Source organism: Mesitornis unicolor, unplaced genomic scaffold (assembly GCF_000695765.1).
Source record: "Mesitornis unicolor isolate BGI_N332 unplaced genomic scaffold, ASM69576v1 scaffold12733, whole genome shotgun sequence".
In the NCBI taxonomy this organism is placed as follows: Eukaryota; Metazoa; Chordata; class Aves; order Mesitornithiformes; family Mesitornithidae; genus Mesitornis; species Mesitornis unicolor.
The window spans coordinates 32,500-54,223 of NW_010175502.1; the positions used below are offsets into that span (position 1 = coordinate 32,500).

The window sequence follows — 21,724 nt, forward strand, 5'->3', positions numbered from 1 at the left end:
GCTGCACTCAACTCTCCACAAAGGGCCAGACTTTGACTCTGAAAGCATTTCTAAAGAAGGGCTTTTTCATGTCAGGTATTTTTATTCCCTGTTCTTAACATGACAGGCTTGTTGCAACAGAACACAGCGTACGGGGTCAAACGTCTGCCCTAAGCAATCCATCTCCACAGCCTCAGGAAGTGGCACCTTCCATGACTTCACACTAAAATCCCAGTCACCTGCTTCTCTCTGCAACCTCTATTGTGAGGTCTAAGCCTACGACCAACAACTCAGAGGCACAGCACGCCTGTACGCGCAGTAACCATCTCAACGCACAGAGGGCAACCCAGAGACCACAGATTGACTCTGTAGGGAGGTACTTTGTAGTGACCGAGACTCCATAAAGTAAAATAACCACAAACAAGTCTGCGTTTACTTACAAAGTTTTCCTATGCCTCCATTTACCACACAAACTGTTAAGCTTCAGGACACAGAAGTTGCAATAACTCCCTGCTAATGGTTTTGTTGGGAAAAACCCCACAGCCAAGATTGTGAGCTGACAGGGAGGCACTCTCAGCTCTGCGACCATTGCAAGGTTATTACATTTCTATAAGCTTGGTCATTGATTGCAGCAGCCACACAGAACCATCTATTGTACAGAGTCTTATTTCAGCTAGAAATGTTTAGGTTTCAACAGTCTGATATCCGACATTTGTGCAGATGAACAGCCACAAACCTCCCATCTCTGGTTTACACATTAGTTCATCATTTCCAGAACTGAATGCATGCCTGGTTTTGCTGACATCCAGACAACAGCTATCAACTGGATCCATAACAGCCTGCACCTTCTGTCAGGGCAAGATTTCATCTATACATAGACAGCATTATATAAAACTAATCCAATAAAGTCATCTTTCAGCTTTCCACAATGTTTTTCTTCACTAGAATCTGCTAAGTTAAGATGTAGAAAACAGGAAAGGAATAGTTGGGCAGAACCACACTTGGACAGGCACAAAAGCTTTTAGGGACAGACACGATGACCAACACTAAAGCTCATGCACTAAGCAGTTTCAGAGGCAGGCAATCAGACACGTGTTTCTCAGCACTACACTGCCTCTACTTTCTAATTCAGATTTCATGTTGACTTAACATCAAACTGTCCATCAGGAAGTATTCCAATCAATAACTACCTGGAAGAAATAGCACTGATTTTCACTGATTTCTCAACTATAATATTCTCCACTTTTATGTAGTGTTTTTTCCTATGTTTGTCACTAAACTAAATAGTTTTGAAAAAGGCCAAACAGAGCTTTGCTTCTAATCTGTACAACTTTAGAAGTATAATTAATTATCAGTATAAAACACTTCCTTACACATACTGGTACTGTATGAATTAAAATACAGCTGTTCTCAGACCCTCAAGCCGTTCTATAAATGAATTTTTAAGTCTGATACATCAAAATACATAGTATATATATACACACACACTGTATATAGTGTGTACACACACACACACACACACACACACAGTCTTTCTCATCTAGCATGACATTTAGATTGAAGAATATTTCATCCAAAATTCTGCTAGGAATGTCTTTTAAATACAGCAGGTTCGAATAAAGCCATGGCAAAAGTATTCTCAAAACATGTTGGAAGAAACTGTCCAAGAAAACAAATGAAATTGTTCAAATCTGCTACTGAAAGAATAAGCCAAGCTGCAAAACTGCACTGTTACAAAAGACTGAACTTCAACAAGCGGGAGGAAAAACATCATCCTCAAACGTGAAGAACTGGAGTTGATCTTAAGCCAAACAGCAACAATTTGGCCTCAAAGGAGAACACTGCTAACACAAAACCATATTAACTTACGGAAATCGTAGCATCACTATTTCTGCTGTCTACACAACGCAGTAATCCAAGTACAAATAACTGCGTGTACTAAGCTTACACAAACAACTACCTAAGATATTTTGGTACCCAAGCAGCTTCATTTTCAAAAAAACTACGCATACAGAGCCTGACTATTTTCTTTGTTAAACCGGAATGATTAATATGGAAGTTTATAAATATAAAAGAACATCCACTATATCCCACAGATAACTATGGACATACAGTTTTCCTGTAAATGAAGCTATTTGTTCAGATAAAAGCAGGTAACAAAATGAACTATGCAGTCAATGCTTTTTCCTCCTTACTTGAGTTGTTTCCTGGATGAGAACTTCTTTGGAGGTAGGCACTGGGTAAGGTTTCAGGGCAGCCTTTATTGTTGCAAAAATGAAATCCGTATGTTCCTTAATAACCGTATCCAGATAGTCACCTTCTGGATGTGATCTGTAGTACACCACGATCTCATCTGTAGGAACCAGATTTCGCTGCAGGATACACCAGATATAGTGTTAACGACAGCAAGACAACCACACAAACCAAACCAAACCACACACACAAACCAAAATAAAAGATACTTCTTAAGTTAAAGTGTCTTAGGTATTTACCAGACATTTCTTAAAAAACTTTTAGAACAAAACAATTCTTGTCAGGGCAAGAAAGGGGCTTGAAACATGGTGAGTTTTTCTTCAAAAGATAACGACTGAACTGCTTGAGAGAGTCCAGCAGGGCCACAGAGATGATGGAGGGAGTGGAGCATCTCCTGCTGAGGAGCGGCTGAGGGAGCTGGGGCTCTTGAGCTTGGAGCAGAGGAGACTGAGGGGTGCCCTCATTCCTGGGGATCCATTGGGAAAGGGCAGTGTCAGGAGGAAGGAGCCAGGCTCTGCTCTGGGATGGCCAATGCCAGGACAAGGGGCAATGGTCCCAAGCTGGAGCACAGGAGGTTCAAGCTGAAGATGAGGACAAAGTTTGTGAGTGTGAGGGTTATGGAGCATGGCCCAGGCTGCCCAGAGAGGTTGTGGAGTCTCCTTGTGTGGAGACACCCAAAGCCCTGGCCATGTTCCTGTGTGACTGCTCTGGTGATCCTGCTCTGGCAGGGGTTGCACTGGGGGAGCTTTCCAGGTCCCTTCCAGCTCCTCACATTCTGGGATTCTGTGAAATGCACACCTTACTCTAAATGTCTTGCTTTCAAATTCCTTCCCCAGCTCTCCCCCCTTTGTGAACTGAAAGCCTACCAAATTTACAAAAAAGCTTTTCTTGATGCTTTAATAGCATTTACACAGCCTGTTAGCCTGAAATGAAACCCTCAGCTCTTTATGAACCATTGCTCAATCAACGAGCAATGTTTTCTTAACACCCAACAGTCTCCAAGTTGTTTTGGCATTGCTTTGGAAGGTGGTGACCAGACCTCCAAGCCTTCAAAGTAGTTCTGTCACATACCATACCCACATGTACTTCAAGAAAATAGCAATGGATTTGAGTGGTTCACTTATTAATGGTGAATTATAGCAGATTTCTGCTTCCGTAAGAAAATGGTTTCAAGGAAAAAAAAATAGCAGCAATAAGAAAATTTTACTTCTAAAATCTGCTAAGAATAATAACTGTCCTAATGCCATCTCAGTAATAGTTCTTGTGGATCCAGAATCTGTTTGCCTTTTTTATTGCATGTACATCCCTGTAACAAGAGTGAGAACAAAAGAATGGCAGAACAATGCACATTAGCATCATGTGAAATATTAAGCAAGACTAAGTACTTTGATATCCATTTAAGTGAGAATGAAGTATGACCTTACATCATTACAGAAGTAAATTTAAATAATCTTCAACTTACGAGAGAGTTTTCTTTTCGTGGCCACATTCCATCCTGGTTTAATTTTATACAGATAGAAATCTGTGCAGTTTTTATATACATACTGTTTTGGTACCAAGATGTCATTTTTTGTGTACACTGAGGATTCACACAGTCTGAACTGTATGGACATCTCTTCCCAAAAACGCGCCCCATAACAATTTGCTCAGCACATCTTTTAGATTTTTTTCAGACATAAATTTGAAAAAGATACAAATTTGAGTGCATTGCCACAAAGTCAGTCGAGTAGGAAAACCCTACACGTATCCAGAAAACAAGCTGTTCCATGTTTGCAATGTGCATGAAGGGACAGGGGACTGTTTTGTTTTGTGGGTGTTTTGAAATTTGCAAGTTCTGAAACCTTTAGAATTCTCTGGACAGAGTCACACATCACTTATGTCCTCTCCAGATTAAAGGCTTTTTCGACTTGGCATCACCTCCACGGACCAGGCTTTTTTGGCACAAAGTGGAGATACTGAGTGCAGTGCTTTCTGGATTAATATTGTAGGGAGAAGGAAGTTACGTTGGCTCAAAGTGCTTTAACATAAAGGTCAGACAGCATCATTTGTATGCATGATAAGAGCAATTTAGAGCAGAATCATTAATGTAGGTAAATGAATCGGTGCCAGAAATGCCTCCTGCGGTTTGCTAAGGCAGAAGTTTGTTTCTTTTAGCAGTCCTAGCCTCAGATGTTTCAGCTTTCACCAGCCCAGCTGATATAACACGCTGGAACAGAGACAGCACAGAACGTAACGCTCGGCAGGAGGCAGGCAGGCCTAAGAGCCGCTGAACTGGGACAGAACCACTGCGGTGTGGCTGCAGATACGAAACAAGAGGGGCTGGGTAACATAAATAAATCTGTTCGTTCTCAGTGGATGATGTATCGTAAGCTCATCGTTCAACTCAAGCTACTTAGTAATATGGAAATTCACAATGAAGAGGATGATTTGTAATCATTCGGAGCAGATCAGAAAGCCATATATTAGGAGTAAATAATCCAGGGCATCATGTTTAATTAAAAAGGTCAGTTCCTGCTACATCTTTCCTGCCCAAAACATTGCTTGTAAGTAAACCAAAGCATCTCATTTGAAACCGTTGCTTCCTGACCTTTTTGCGAAGCTTCTGGATGCGATTAATCACTTCCCGGGCAACTCCTTCATCCACCATGGACTGGTCTGGGGTAACATCCAGCAGAACTAAAACCTGAGGTGATGCACAGAAGACAGTTGAACAGGTAACAAACTTGAAGCAAGCCAGTATTAACTCACTCAAGCTCAGGTACATTGTCATAGAGCTCCTCACTTACAAAATACCATGTTGAAGTGAGTACATTTTAGTCTCTCAAATTCAGAAGATAGGCTCCTGGAATATGTTGAACTAACTGAACAAACAAAACTACCTCAGCTCTCACCTCCCCATTTTCTAGAGGAACTCCTTCCCTAATTAAAAAATAAAATAAAATAAAATACAATAAAATGAGTAACTAGTGAAATACCTGAGCATCGGAATGTGCCTCAAACTGGGCAGATCCTCCTGCCACCTGATCAAAGGTGTACATGAGGCGCAGATCTTCCCCGTGGAGTTCGTGTCCTTCCACCACAATGGTGCCTGCAGATGAAGAGCATCTCTTACAATCAAGAGTGAAAATAAATAATCTTTTCAATTTGAAAAGCTTTAAACAAGTATCAGACTTCAAATACATTGAAGGCAGTATATCTGCAATACATTTAACCAGCAGCGAAGCACCACTAAGAAACACTGAACTACCCCACATTCAGGTTTTTCGTAGCAGCACTTCTACAGGCAGCAGAACTCACTCAAGCACAGACGCTTCATCAACTGTTTTGTACCATTTGAATGGCACAGAATAAAACTTAAAAATAATGTGTATACTCGACTACGTCAAAGTTTATATTCCAGCAGTTATCTGAACAGATACAGCTGGAAAATTCACACCCACTTGTAAATCTGGAGCTGAAGCACTGCCTTTACAGTAAGAACTACTGCACAACTACTTACCTCAAATTTGATTCAGTCTTACCAAACACTTTACCCTCTACTTAATTTTGGTCTTAAAATAGCACTTAAAGAGGAGAACAGTGTGAGATTGGCCACCCCTCATCTACTGTCAGCAAAACAACAAACCCCACTTTTCTCCTATTCTCATTAACGTAAAATTTAATAGGGATGAGAACAGAAGGGAGCCTAAGTCCATAGAAAGATACTTCTGCAAATGCTTGATTAATGTACACGCATCGAGTGCAATTGCTGGATTTGTTTTCTGATGAGCCAAAGGATTTCGGATCTTTTTTTGGTCAACATTGCCATCATTTGTTGGCTTGTACCACCACGTACCTGTCTCCTGGAATTTCTCCAGCTGCTCACTCTTCAGCTCTTTGATTGCAGCCATAACGGGCTTAAAGGCACCTTTCAAACGCTTCCCAAGCACCATGTGGTCTGGTTCTGCTCTCAGCCGGACTCCGTATTTATCTTTATTAGTGGATAGCGTCACTTGACGGACATTCAGTTCCTACAGAAATGCACCAAGAGAAAAAAGACGAAGCTAAAGAACAGCCATCTGAGAGCTGCGGGAAGGGGACAAAACCAGGGGCCACAGTACAAGGGATGTCTTAAAGCTCAAGCTGCAAACTTTCTATATGGTTGTCTCAATGAACCAAGTAATTTGCCAATATTGCAAGAGCAAATAAACCCAACCAATCCTGAATCTATCCTTCAGCAGAAGATCCTATCCTCTTCTTCAGCCTTTAGGTAGACATTTCGCCGTTATTAACAGACACCAGTCAGCTCTCAACTCAAATCAGATCCTTGTTCAACAGCCTTCTTGATTTTACTGTTACAACTGCCTGAAAAGAAAATTATTACTTTTGTGTGCAATGGCATTAGGAAATGGACTGACAAAATTCAGGAAGCAAAATTTTGCTGAAATTAGTCCTTTCAGTAAGGATTTAGCCAGAAAACTGTAACCGACAATTTTATGGTTTAGGTTGTATAAATGCTACTGCCTCACTTCATCTCTTTCTTTATCTGTTTATTGTAGGTTCCTACTGTACAGAAAACCACCTTGCTCTGAAAAACGTCTGCCTGTGCTCTGCAGCACCAGATCTGTGTGCCAGAGCAGCCAAAACAGGCGTGTAAAACTTGCATGGATCTCGGGGGGGTGCCAGACCAAGGATGTGACCTTGCCACTACAGAAACCTGGTTGTGCCCGCTTTTTGTAAGTAACGTGTGCAGGTTTTGTCCCCATACCTGAAGGGGAAATAATAGTGGTGCTGTGGGAGGCTTTACAGAACAACTGACCAAGGGGACAGCATTGCTACCATAAGAGGAAAGACCAAGGGCAGAACAAGCCTAAACCACTAAGTCTTATGTTCTTAATTACAGATATATTCCTCATCACCTCAGCATATTTAAAATCACCATAAAAAACCCCACAAACATTATTACCCACCCTGACCATCACACAGTGCCAAACTGGAAATACACAGCAAACCTCTCCACTCCAGGCTGAATTCTGTCCAATGAACAAATGCATTACACGCATTACTAATAACACCAAGACACGATGTCCTGGTATCCCTGCTGGATCCTGCTGTTGTTTTGTGTCTTCAAGAGGCTCTGTTTGTCTTTGTAAAGCCACATGAGAAACACACAGAAGGCAGGACTTGATACCTGAGTTTCCAGTTTCAGACGTTCTCACTCTCTATTCTTGGTGTAATGCACCAGGGACAGATCTTGGAAAGTTTTAATTGCCAACGTGCAGCTCCTATACAGAGAGCAAACCTGCTCGTATCCAGATCACATTTCCCTAGGATTCAGTAGGTTCTGTCAACCAGGCTGCCCAGTACTTGAAGCGTTTTGTGTTGAAGTCTCCACTAGAAGGTTGTTCAAGCTCACATCAACATGATACAGAATCACTGAGCGCATTTGGCAAGCAAACTACTCCCAGTCGTTTAGGAAGCAGAAGTAAATGGTGGTGTAAGCATGACAGCATTAGCAGGTAGCCAAACATTTAGACTGAGAAGTAATGCTTCAATACAACCTCTCGGCTACAGTAATTCCCTAGGAAGTTGTCCTGACAAGAATACATCTGAATCTAACTTTAGTTACTACATCTTTTAGGAAATCCAATGAAAAGCATGTACTTCAGAAATTCAGTTTTAATGGGATGCCACTGGAAATGAACCCACAAGTTGTAAATGACAACCTTGTGGGGAAAGAAATAACAATCTAAAAAAATAGCACAAGTTTAAAGATGACTTTGAGCCTTATTAGATAAATTACACAGAAGCCAACTCCATCAGGGTACGTCCTCTATACTAATTAGTTTAGGAAACCACTCTCCTCTATACATTATCAGTAATAAAAATAGAATGATTGTTTGAAAAAAGCAGGCCTGTATCTGATGTTTGTTTATATCTGCCTCGATGTGCTGCTTTGATTTCATTTTGACTTAAGAACTATTTTATCTCCTTGACACATCTTGCAAGTCTCAAACACACACACTGAGGCAGCCAGTCCTTCCCATCACCACGGATGACCTGTATATTTGGGCACTGCATGGACAAGAGCCTTTCTGCTGGTGCCATGTGCTAAACATGGTCAGATCGACCGGTACCCCAACTACAGCCAGTTCCCAGAGCAGAGAAAGAGAAATGCCAGTGCTGTGCTTCAGCTCTCTGAGCAAACATCCTACACGGGAAACAACCGAGAAACACCAAGGGACACCAGGAAACAAAATACTGAAGGACCACACGCTGCCCCAGGTCAGTCAACCCATTCCTGGACTCAGTCTCCTGCATTACAGGAACACCATTAATGGTATCAAGTACCAGTAGACCTTGAATTTGTTGAAGGGAAGTCAATTTTCAGTTTTAATACAGCCATATATAGGGGTGGAGGTTGAAGGGCATACAAAGGTTGGATGCGAATGAGATTCTGATTGCGCACAGAGTAAGATCTACTCAGAGCAAACCTTTCACTGGAAGTAGTTAGGAAGAGAAGCCTGATGCTTGTAAAAGGCTTCAAACACCAACCAATAACATGCAACTGTGTTCTGTTGCTAAAAGCCTTCTGGATTTATTTCCTTTTGTGAGCTTGGTCATTTTTGCATGACACCGCTGTACTCTCAACAGTTAAAATACTAAAATCCTTTTGCTTCAATTATTTGCCGTGTTCTGATGACAGCAGAGTAAGACTGCAGATCAAAGAACACAGCTACTCCTGAAAAGGTGATTAATGGAATTTTTAAAGAATTGACAAAGGTGGTTTTCAAATCCTTTTGTCAGCAGCTGCGTGAAGTCAAACGGTGTAATTTTTCTTACAGATTACCTCTGGCACCAGCAAATTTAGAAGAAACACACTTCCAGCAGTAACTAAATGTTCTAAAGCTCTGAATATGTAGGAGGTTGATGAACAAAGCTGCAAATACAGCCCAGTACCACCCAGTCTGCCTGTACTCATTGACCTCTTCAGCTCTGAACCATCCTAATGAAAAACAGGGCTGACTGCCATGCAGTACAATAAAGCATACACTGAGCTCCAGCATCAGCTTCTTGAATTTTAAGACACATAATAAAAACAAGACAACAGACAGTATTTTGTATCTGCGATTCCATGAAGGTATTTGAGTCTGTTGTGTCTCATCTCACCATAAAGCACCTTAGCTTTGGTCATGGTAGCAAATGGATATAAATTAAAGCATAGTTTCGTACAATCCAGTTGTGTAATAACTTATCAAACTGTTTGGTTCCTTTGTTACCGTTTATGAGCTGTAAAAGCTGGCAGCAGCAAATTTTGTCAGCTTTTTGGAAGTAATTTGAGTGTGCAAACCTCATTTCCCTTAAAACTGCATTCTGTAAAATCTACACATCCAGTTTTCAGATCAAGAAAGTGTGATAAGCACTAGCCTAAATATCACAAAATTCTGCTATTGAAAAGATCCAGGCACTGAAATTATTAATAAATAATAATAGCAGTTCTGAAGTGAAGCATCGTAATTGCCAAGTCTAGGAGAAATAATCAATAAGCTAACATGACAGAAAAGCTCTACCAATCCCACTTGCAAATTAATTAACTTGGGGTTTTTTTTAAATTAAAATTCCTTCAGTGCACAATTCTTTTGAATTTTAAGTCCCACAGCAAGCAGCACACAACACTGATCTAGAAGGCTCGGGCACTGAGTCATGACTCCCTTTAGCCAGTGCTCTTAAGTTGCCCCTAGCAAAATCTTTAGAATCACAGAATGGTTTGGGTTGGAAAGGACCTTAAATCTCCCCCAGTCCAACCCCCATGGGCAGGGACACCTCCACCAGCCCAGGCTGCTCCAAGCCCCGTCCAACCTGGCCTTGAACACTGCCAGGGAGGAGGCATCCACAGCTTCCCTGGGCAACCTGGGCCAGTGCTCACCACCTCACAGGGAAGAATTTCTTCCTAATATCCAGTCTAAATCTCCTCTCTTCCAGTTTAAAACCATTCCCCCTTGTTCTGTCACTACCTGCCCTTGTAAAAAGTCCCTCCCCAGCTTTCCTGTAGGACTCCTTCAGGTACTGGAAGGCTGCAATAAGGTCCCCCCAGGCTGAACAGCCCCAACTCTCCCAGTTTGGCCCCATAGGAGAGGTGCTCCAGACCCTGAGCATCTTTGTGGTCTCCTCTGGACCCAGTTTCAACAGCTCCATGGCCTTCTTATCTTGGAGGCCCCAGAACTGGACACAGCACTGCACATGGGGTCTCACCAGAGCAGAGCAGAGGGGCAGAATCACCTCCCTGGCCCTCCTGGTCACACTTCTTGTGATGCAGCCCAGGATGGGGTTGGTTTCTGGGCTGCAAGCGCCCATTGCTGGATATCATTGAGTTTTCCCATCAACCGACACCCCCAAGTCCTTCTCCTCAGGACTGCTCTGAGCCATTCTCCACCCAGCCTGGATTTGTGCTTGGAAGGCTTCCTTAAATGTATATGTAGGCCTGGGGAAAGATGGAACTGTTGAAGTAATACATAATGAGTTTAAGGGTCCTCTGCTGCGTCAGTCGTCTCTTGACTGACATGGGTGCTCTCTCCAAGACAAGTGAGGTGAGCTGATCTTGCTTGGGTAGAGGCAGATCTTTGTTCTCTTTGTCAAGGCAAAGCAGCTGATCTTGACAATGCCAACTTGAACTAAAAAAGTTCCATCACATTTTAAGCATGTGACGAGATCTTCTGCCGCAGAACCCTCTGAAGATCTCTCATTCAAAGGAAGAAAGACTCCTTAACCTACCAAGGACAGGGCCATGCCATTTCTGGACAAGGGAAGTACAGACGTCCTAAGGTGTTACAACACAGTAAGAATTTCCTGGAGGCAGAAATGAGACAGGGGTCCTCTGCAATGCCAGATTCAATGCTTCAGTGCTGTGGATGGAGCTGACGGAAAGGAACTGGAAGAATTCCTACATTTCCCACCCGATTACGGTACCTGGACACATAGAAACCATACACTAATGACAGCAGCTTGGCAAGTCCACTGGAGGTGAAAGAGGACAAAGAATTACATTGTAACAGCAATCTGGTTTTAGTATATACACTACAAGCACTGAAAATTCAGGAAGAGGGCAGACTTCTGAGGAGAATGAAAAGTACAGCCTATGGCTCACCTTTCCAGATGTGAAGTTATCACAGGAGGGAAGGAAGTCTTTCAGAAACTGTTCAGATGTACAGCTACACGCTGTTCAAAGTGTTTTCCTTCTGGTTTTCGGTCAGTTAAACAGAGATTGTTTCAAACAAGCAGATTTGATAGGGCAAGACATGAGAAGGCTAAGCTTGCAGTGCGCAGGCATTCAGAAACTGTATTAAGACTTGAAATCTCCTGTAACAGCTAAGGAAGTTGATATTTTGGAGGGTTGTCAGGTTTTGTGCTTGACTTACACTGAGGCTATAGTATGCCTTCCTCAGTCATGTTTTCATCAGGGGGTGCTGAATGGGTAAGATCATCTGAACATCTACCTGGGTGTTTTTGTTTTGCAAGACCAGTCCTTCAGTTCTCATCTGAGAGGAAAGCTGCCCTGTACTCTGCCTCGTTGAATGAAAAGTCACACACAAATACAAGAAGATTGCATAAGGGAAGGATTCAAGTGAAAATCCAGACATATTAATACACAGAAATTATGGTCATGAAGTAATCCTCAATTTCTATTCAAGTCTAATGCATGCACTCTGCCCAACATCAATACCAAATCAGTGCCTTTAGAATTCAGCAAAGAGCTGCTATTCGAAATACAATTCCTTCCAACCCAAAACACAAACAGTTACAAAGATGAAGGCATGGCTTATCTCCCAAAGGAGCACAGTGAAATATCTGGGTTGAAACCTATCATCTATTCCAGCAAGAGACCACTGCAGCAAGAGGAAACTAAGACGGCTCAGAAACAGCACCATTGCTTAACCAGTCTTCCTTCTTCCCTCGCTGCCTTCCAGATCGGTTTCAAAAGGCCTCCAGTCTTACAGGGGAGATGATATTACCACTGACTCCCTGTTCAGCCACGCAATTATACAGCCCTTAGGCTGCTAACACTGAAAAATTACACACAGCATAGCTCATGATATCAAATACACGATCACAACAGATTTAAGTACCAAGAACCACTGGTTTGCAAGATGTTTTGAAGGCCCCAACACCTAGAAAGAAGTTCAAAGTCATACTGGAATAGTAGGGTTTTTAATTTTTCCTCTTCATTGAATAAAATGCCATGGTTCATAGAAATTCAGCACTGCAGCCAAAACACTTCTCCTGCTCACAATTCCCTCCTACTGTTTGATTTCTCTTGTACATCATAGATGTGAAAAAGATGCACACGAAGTCCATTTGTAATGACATTTAATTGAACATAAAGACTAAAATAAGTCCACTCCATAAACAGTCCTTTAAGCAATCAAAAGGTAACAGGCTTTGTACCTGCACTACAGCTCCTGAAATGCAGCACTGAAGTTTAAAAGATTTATTTACAGTAAAAATGCATGAATAAATGACGTTTATTTATAAACAAACTCCTTTTTCATTTAACTTCTTAAAATAATATGGATTTTTATGTGATCGACTAAAAGCAGAAAGCGCAGCCAATTTTGTGAAGTTAAACCAAAAACCCAACAATTTTGAATAGGCTCTTAGTCTTATGCAGTCAGTTTGAGCAATTAAATACTTCTCAGGACTACAAGTGGCTAATGATCGCCACCCATTTACCTTCGTTTCTGTACTCACTGATAACCCCTTTCATTACAGTTCCCTTAAATTAACTGTACCTAGTGAGTTATCCATATCATCGACAGGGAGGGTCAGGGTTTTGTTTGTTTAGATAACTGACATGCACAGTCCCATTAAACATTATCTTCGTGATGTTCTTACCTCGAGGATGTACTTCTCTAAAGATCTGATGTTTTCCAGAGCCTCTGGATCCTGATGGATGACGACTACTTCCTTCAAAGGATACTGGGGAGAAGGAAAGAAAAAAAAACACAAACCAGAAACTTTTATCCTTCCAACTCAAAATAACCAACTTTAAAAATAATAATTTAAAAAATTAAGAAATTACGATTTGTCGTTTGAAGTATTCTACAGTTGAACTCTATTTGCTATTCACAACTTAATTATGCCATTTTCCCAGGCTTACCCCAAAGTTACAAAGCTACTGCACATTATTCCCAAGAGATGTTAAAGTGTTCTGACCTTTACTGGAATGGTTTTTCTGTCTCTGATTACTCGTCCAAGCTCAATCACAGACTGCAAACAAGAAATGGCACTTTCAATTTTTTTGTTGATGAGATCCTCCCTAGATTAAAAAGGAAACGTTATATTGCTTCATTTACATTGCATCTGTTTGAGGAGATTGAAGACATTTTACCCCCTCCAATGAAATTTCCTATAAGAGACTCAATTACGCCCTGTTTGGGGCAATTTGAAAGATGAACAAAACATGTTTTTCTTCTCTCTTGGTGGAGAAGATGAGGAAATAAACTTGCTGAAAACAAAACAGAGCTATTTTTAAGATCGTCTTTTGTTAGCACCTCTCACAAGCTGGAGATGATGGATTGAGTCATGCTACCTACTGTATTAACAGCCAATGAAGAGTAAGATTTACATTAATAAGAAGCAAAAAGATATTATAAATAGGGCACTTACAATGGCAATGAAATACCTATAATGCAACCAACTCACTGCATCTCAATTTATCATCTTTTCCAGGAACTCTAGATATTTCAGCTTGCTGGTTTAGACACTCTTGTCACCTTTCTGGCTTCACCATTTTAACACCCTTCCATTTTGAGGCAAGGCAGGGTTGGGGATTTTTTTTTGGGGGGGGTAGGGGGGTGTGTTTGGGTTTTTTTAATAAGAGGACGTTGTTTGAGTAAGCTGTCTTGTTTCAAATGTGCTGGCAGCCAGCCGTTCTGAAAATGTGCTTTTCTTCATTTCTTGAGCAGCTGCACAAATCGAGCAGCTCCTTTGAAACCACACAAGTGTCAGATCAAGACCAGAGGTACTGGTTCAAGAGAGAGTTGTGAATAAAATGGACACAGCTGTTTGCTGTAATGTAAGCAGCAAAAGTACTGGGATGAAAACCATACATCCAATAAGGATTGTCCAGAGAGAAAGAACTGGTAAAGCAAAACTGAGCACTGAAATACCCCATCTCAGCAGCAGGGCTTTGATTAAGGTGTTACTACCTATTTTGAAGTTTTTGTTCTTCCAAAAGTCAGTCGTTCATGGTACTCCTCCAAAACACATGGGAAGTGTAAATTGTGAGAGAGAAGATTTTGCTCCCAGAAAGATTTATCCAGTATCACGTGGCAGTATTTCATTACTTGCCACTATTTAACAGCATTTTGGAGCCACAAAAAGAGAATACTCTTCACAGATTACGTGCGCATCCACAAAACGTAATACACACCCAATCAGCTCAGGCACTAAGCGACCAAGTAACACCTCAGTGGGGTTTGTAACACGGGTATTGAGTCAAGTTCATCTGTGAAAGTGGCCAAGTCCCATACCCATCCCATTGCTTAAGTAGTATGTGCTGTAACTGCATCTAAATGCCCCCTGTTATTAACTGACAACATTGTCTTTATGCGGTCATCAGAAAAATATTCCAAGAAAAATGCAACGACGTGCTTAGGAACTCAAGGTGAAGCTCCAGAACTTCAACAATTTAATCCTTACAACAGTCTTTTTATCTGACAAAGGGAAGAATGGATACACTGGGGATCCAGTAAACTACACAAACTCCTAGCAGGTAAAAATCCAAAGTACAAGACAAAGAGGAGAGCCATGCAAGCCACCCAAATACGTCACACATTTGCATGATGAAGCAGCAAGTCAGTCAGTACCACCAGGAATATAAAGTGACTGAGCAACTTCTGAACGCTCACACTAAGCCCATGCCTGAACTCTGTTCCTGCAAATAGCTCCCTCTCCTTCCACTACTCCATTCTGCAGCAGCTCAAAACTATTTGATAGCTCACTGATGAGTTTTTCATTCTTTGATTACATATTCTTTACAGCACTTTCTTAGGGAACAGAAAATCAGCACCATCATTATGTCGATCTCAAATCCTCGTTGCAGTAACTCTCTGAAAGCTATCGGAAAGAACACACACCTTCCTCAAAGGATGTAGCAGCCATAAGAGAAACACCATTACGGGAAGGCTTAAATTTTTCAACTGGCATGTAAAGTATCAAGGTCAGCTCCCTTGTCCTTGAGGGTTTCCAAACTGAGCTGTCTTGCAAAAGTAAAGTTTGCTTCTCTTTTAGGGGGTGCCTAATAGCAGTCTGCTGTGGAGGCAGTAACTTAACTCACCATGGAGCACCAAGGCACTCATGACCAGCTCATCACTGCAGTACTAGTGTCTCCCTTGGCTGGGACAACCAAAACAACTTCAGGTGTCGAGTTCTACCTGGGCTGGGTTGATGCTACAGGTAACCCAAAGCATTCGTCCAGTACAACCACTATGGGCCCAAACCTTTTAGAGACACGATAGCACCTACAAAAACCCCTCACCTATCAGCATCCAAAGAAAGGATCTGTTAGGAAAGCTCTTTCTCATATTCTGTCTTCTCTTACAAGGAAGTGGCAATCTCTGGACAATGGTCTGAACTCCTGATCTGAAGCCAGAAGAACTCACTCTGCTGGCTCCGTATGTGGTCCACACACCACCATAATCCAATCCACATGGAATCTGGCATCAGCATTCACTGAGAAAGGCCTCAAGATGAGGGATGCACACATCCCTGCAGCTGTATGGCCCACAAGGAACTTTTATAATCCTTTCGAGCCCTTCAGAGGAAGTCGTTATAGCTTCTAGTCAGCACACACATCGAAGAGTAAAAAGGATTATTTCTTACCCACCATAAGCAGGAAACGTTATGAGTTGGGAACATGCATCCCAACTAACTTTGAGAGTGGGGTATGAAGTGTATTGTTAGTGAAATGCTCTCCTACAGCAGTGAAATGAACATGAATCAGAGTTCAGTCAAAACTTAAACATTTTTGGCTTTTAGGAAAGAATATGTTAACTATCATCCTGAAATTCTTCCTGAGACAAAGGAATATTCATGTTATTAAAGCAGCTTCTTTTTCTGTTACTCAAAAGTTTTAAACACAAGTGAAGAAGCACTGTTCTGTGAAAAGAAAATTAAAAAGCCCAACAAAAAATCAAAACAAAAATCCCCATAAACAAAAAAATCAACCAATCAACACAAAACAAAACCCAAAGCAAACAAGAAAACCCAACCCACCAACCCAACCCAAAACCTGCCAACCCAAAATCCAAACAACGGCTGCCTCTTACCTGACTTGGGGAAGCATGAGGTAGTGGATGCTTTCAGTGTTCTTTTCCTGAACCGATGCCGGATCAATAAGTGTCTTCAGATTCTGGTACATCAGCTCAGTGATAAATGGAGTATACGGTGCCTGTAATGTTGGATTCCATCACCATCTTTATTGTTTGTACATTGTGAATCAGTAATACTCATGAACTGCATAAGGACAGTTCAGCAAAGCCAGTGCTTACACAGTGTCTTCAATGCAGAATTGATGGTATTCAAAACGCTGACTGAACATTTGTGAGGTCAAAAATGAACTGTGCTATACAAATCAGTAGCAAGATGGTTTTTATTCTTCAGTCTGTCCCCCCAGTTTCTATGGTCAACTTTGACACAAAGATGCATGCTTTTAGGTTAACTACACTAAAAATGTCAGTTATAGCGGGCTGTAATTCCCTTACCATAAGTCTGCACATGGAGAACAAAACACTGAACAAGGTTTCCAAGGCCATAATGCAGTCTTCAGTCCCGTTCTCACCCTATGTGACGGATTCACCAAGAGAAAAAAACAACTGTAATTTTAGGATCAGTAAGTGCAATAAACTTCAAAAACTTCCTATATTGATGCAATAAACTGGTTTTCCAAACTGTATTCATTTTGCTCAATCCCATCCAGCGAGGGAAACAGTGTTAGTGAGCATCTTGTCTGCTTGGTTTTCCTCATAAAGCAAAGAGGAGTCAATAAATGACGTTAACTTCTCATATCTGATCATGTTTAAACCACAGCATAAAGATTTTGTGTAAGGCCATGAAGCTGCTATGGATTACACTAGCACAGACTACTACGACTTTGTTTAGAGTACAAGACTGCAGCAGCAGATACCCACCTTCAGTCTTCTGCGATTCATTCTGACGTACCAGTTGGTCAGGATATCAACAAACTTCACTAATCGAGGCACTACAGTGTACAGCCTGTAGGCTGGAAGGAGAAATGTTTACTGTGGTTAACATCTGTCCTCTGCATCAAGCTCCTCACTTAAAGGATCACATTAGCGTTTGGAGCTCTGCTGTTAAACATAAAACTTGAGGAGAAGCACGAGTTAGGAAGATCAAACACGAGATGAGATAAACTGTTATGTTAAAACCGTATTTTAAAATCGCACATGTCACCATTTGTTATGCTTCAAGGCAAACACACCTACCACCAAATTGCTCCCCTAATCCTACACAAACACGCATTACGTTGCCTTTTTGTCTTCGCCGGATTTATAACGAGGCACCTATTTCAACCAATTCTCCCCAGATTGCTTGCAATTTTTTATCATTTTTTTAAGTAACACAGTAGGCTAAAAGAAGGTAAAGTAACAGCAAGCTTGACGAGGTAAGAAGATAAACATAGCTGTATTTTCAAGTTCTGTGTAACTTAAAAGCATGGAGGACTGCCAACACAAAAAAGAAGGTCACGAGCATCACTATGCAACTGGGAAAACAAATTCTGGTTGTTCGCAGGAGAATCGGGGGGTGGGGATGGACCTTAAATCGCTTTTCTACGGAAAAACTTGTATATTACCTCTCAAAAAGCAAAGAGCTTTTTGCTCTCTATTCTGACTCAGTTTCATAAATCAAGCAGCTACTGAATTAAATGGATCTGTGCTTTAACAGCTTCACTACGCTTCTCACTGCATTTTCTAAAATAGAAGTGCTCTTAAAGGCAGAGTGCTGGTATTTAAACCTAAAAAGGAAATGCTCAGAAGATTCATGCCACGGTGTGGAAGACATTTATGCGGGAATTTGTATTCCTAAAAAAACCCCAGCTCTCTTCTAGCTGTGCATTATCTAGTTAGGAGGCTGGTTAAATGGACCGCCAAGAAACCACCAAAACCAAAATCGCCCTTCAGGGTTAGTGTATCTTTAACAAGAGATCCAAGTTAGCCTGGAAACGTGCATTGCTCCCCTCAGTATCTGTAATCCCAGCTCAGAAACCAAGCTGTGAAACCTCACCTTTCCATGGCTCAAGAAAAAGGCAGGCATCTACACACAGCCAGGCGTGTGCAGACACACACACAGACAGACAGACACCCTTTTGCATTTCAGTCATCAAGAGAAAAGTTGTTTAGTAAAATTATTTCTTGTATTAAGCACTTCTAAGTAGGAATAAAAAGCATAATATGGTTTACTGGTTTAAATACAGAATTTCAACCCCTGTGTGTTTAAACACAAAGGATTTTAAGTCCCCTTGTGTGTAAAACACAAAGGATTGCTTGCCCTACTACTTTCCATAACACCTTCCCAATATCTTACTACTCGCCCTGTTTATCAAAAGGTCCGAAATCCAGAAGTTTTTACCCTAAAAGATGAGGTTTAGCAGAGAAACTACACTACTGTTCACTAGCTCATAACTCACTTGGATACGTGCACTGTTCTCGCAGCAAAGCCCGCTGCAGAGGTCACCAGCACACAGCTCTCTAAAACAGCACTCCTGAAGAGAGCTCGTCTGCAGCTCCACTTTTGGGCACCGATTAAACCAGAGGCAACACGCAACAGCAAAAATCTTCCCGTTGTTTCAATACAGTTAATTTTAAGCAATTTCCCCACAGATAATTGAAATAATGCTGTTTTCTCATGTGTTGTCTCCCCTTCTCCAATGGCCTAAGTCAAAAGCTCTCCCCAAGGCAGGATCAGCAGAGGGTTTGTTAGACCTTGCTGAAGTTTTTCTAGGCTCTCTAAAGCATTCCCAAGTTGGGGAGTGCACGAGTGCTCCCCTTCCCAGCCTCACTCTGTGCAAGCGAGCTCAGCACTGAACTGACAGGGACTCCATTTCGGCTGAAACACTGCTGGCTATTCGAGCTGCTCGTAGAAACTGGGGCAGAATTACCATAAGTTTTCCTTAATGGAAACACTTTTCCAGAGGCAGGCGAGCCATGTAAAATTTAGCTCGACTATAAAATACACTTGATAAAACCAATCATAAAACAGTTTCAGTTGGAAAAGACCTTTAAGATCACAGAGTCCAACCATCGAGGGTTGGAAGAAGCTAAACTCAAATGCAGTATTTTATATATTACTGCATCTCCTTATCTGTCTGGCCGAATTCAGAGTTTATGCAGAAAAACAAATTGAAAAATTGTGTTTATGAACCACTTGCAAATGAGATGTGTCACTCATTTGATAAGCGCATCGCATTAAATTCATCTAGCACAAGACCACGGCATTTAATATCAATCCTATAGTCTTTAAAGTCTTCACATCACCATTTTCCAACAGGAATTTTCTTGTCCTGCTTCAAAGGATCTTCCTGCTTTCTAATAATGCCAGCTGACACATCCCTTTTTATTAGTTTTATCTTTCTCTTAGAAACCCAGAGCACAGAATTCAAGTTTCTGCCTTCATGCTCATCTTCCTGCAAATACTGTTTCTGTTTAAACTGTGCACGTACCCAAGATCCCAGGTACACATTCACAATTCAGTTTTCCACTGTCCCTCAAAGTATTTTCCTCTTTACACGCAGCATGTAAAACTTGTACAGGGTCTGCATGTTCCTGTTTGGCAACACGTGAAACTCCACACACCACTACCAATAAATTTCAAGGGCAGAACTTCTAGGAAGAAGCAATGTTGTCATCAGCAACAGACAGCTTCTGTCATATTCCTGGTTTTGGTAGCTTGAGGATTCTTTCTTCCTTTAATGAAATGTTCTTAGATGACCTCACCTGAATTTTATTGTTACCAAAATGATCTGCTTTATCTACTGTAGCAAGATAAATTCGCCTTTCTCGTCTTGGTGAGAGTGAGCACGAAGGTCTAAGAGAGGAAACAAGCAATGATTGAAGCAGAGGAGGACTGTCCTGTGTCCCCACACTCTGAGCTGGCATTCAGCTGTTTCCTCATCATCTACTTTCACACTGGGACCTTCTTCTGCCAAGCCCAAAGTACACCTGCAGAAGGCTTCTAGAAATTCCTCAGAGGGCAACTTATGATCACTGGCATAAGCAGGGTTGGTTTTTTATTCATTAACTGGGACTTAAATGGCAAAAGCCTCCTCCTTTCCAATATCTGTTTCCAGTGCCCTTCAAGGCACCAAGACCTCTTCAAATCCCATCTGCAAGTCTGTAAGCTTACTGGATCAGAGTAACTACTTCAGGGGACTCTTGCAGTGCCTTCTCTTTGCAACTAATATTGTGTTAATATAATGTGAGCATTGAGAGGTATGGGATGAGAGAAAAAAAACATGCAGGATGAAAAACCAGAAGAATATATTTTTACAGCTATGCAATATTAATGCTCTTCCTTCCTGCTGTACACACTCCCAATATGATTACAAAGAAACCCTCTCCATGGAATGGTGCAGGGGAAAATTTACTCCCCACGCTCATGTACCTCTCAAAAATATTTTATTTAGCTGACAAGAGCACTGCCCATTTTATCCTATTTTTTTACAGCTTCCGCAAATTCCATTTCACTTACTTGTCACTGCTGTCTTTCAACTACTATTACAATATTAATTGCTCCAAGTACTACAGAAGATGTTGTTACAGTAACAAGCCACATCACTGAGCTCACGGGATTGGCCATGGCAAAAAAAAGCCACATTACTTTTTGAAATCTCATGAAGCAGCGTAGCAAAATCTGTATTAACACTCGTGAGAGCTCCATTCCATGTACTGTGGTAGCTGGTTACGGATTTTCTTCCTTTTACCTGAACTGTAAATCTCATGTGGAATCTGGAAATCTCTGGATGAACTGACCAGTTCTCTAACCAAAAATTAAACACCGGTACACACACCCGACCAAACGCGCGTACCTGCCATTTCAGCTTTGAAGAACTGAATGAGTGACTGGGTGAAAGAAAGAATCCATTTATCCATGATGTTATTGCTCTCCTTAACTGTGTTCTCATTGTAAAGGAATTCTCTTCCCTCGTCCTATCATCAACAAGAAAACACAAAACACATTTTTGAAGTCATAAGGGTATACATTCAAACTTCTGCACTGAGCCACTTGTCAGCCACTTGTATTTTGTCACCTTCACTGTGTTACACTGGTGTCCTAAGAGAGAACATTCAATTCCAGAAACACGTATGGAAGAGAAACCTGACTCCAACTGCTCTTGATTTCATCACACCAAACCTTCAACTACAAAGGAGGCCAGTGATTTGGATCTGTAAAACCAGACACAGCAGCACAGCACGCAGCGGTATGCAGTTGCTCTTTC

General features: G+C 41.4%; 1 protein-coding gene across 1 annotated transcript in view; it reads right to left on the reverse strand.

The window, feature by feature from the left end:
- Positions 1-21,724, reverse strand: part of LOC104538271 (isoleucine--tRNA ligase, cytoplasmic-like) — a gene marked incomplete at its 5' end in the record, with an annotated part of 38,144 nt that overhangs the window by 13,690 nt on the left and 2,730 nt on the right. Inside the window, 10 exons of the mRNA XM_010181415.1 lie at positions 2,175-2,351; positions 4,820-4,915; positions 5,208-5,320; positions 6,068-6,242; positions 13,102-13,185; positions 13,423-13,525; positions 16,539-16,660; positions 16,974-17,051; positions 17,400-17,491; positions 21,314-21,434. Coding sequence (XP_010179717.1) covers positions 2,175-2,351; positions 4,820-4,915; positions 5,208-5,320; positions 6,068-6,242; positions 13,102-13,185; positions 13,423-13,525; positions 16,539-16,660; positions 16,974-17,051; positions 17,400-17,491; positions 21,314-21,434 — 1,161 coding nt within the window. The remainder of the gene's footprint in view (positions 1-2,174; positions 2,352-4,819; positions 4,916-5,207; positions 5,321-6,067; positions 6,243-13,101; positions 13,186-13,422; positions 13,526-16,538; positions 16,661-16,973; positions 17,052-17,399; positions 17,492-21,313; positions 21,435-21,724) is intronic.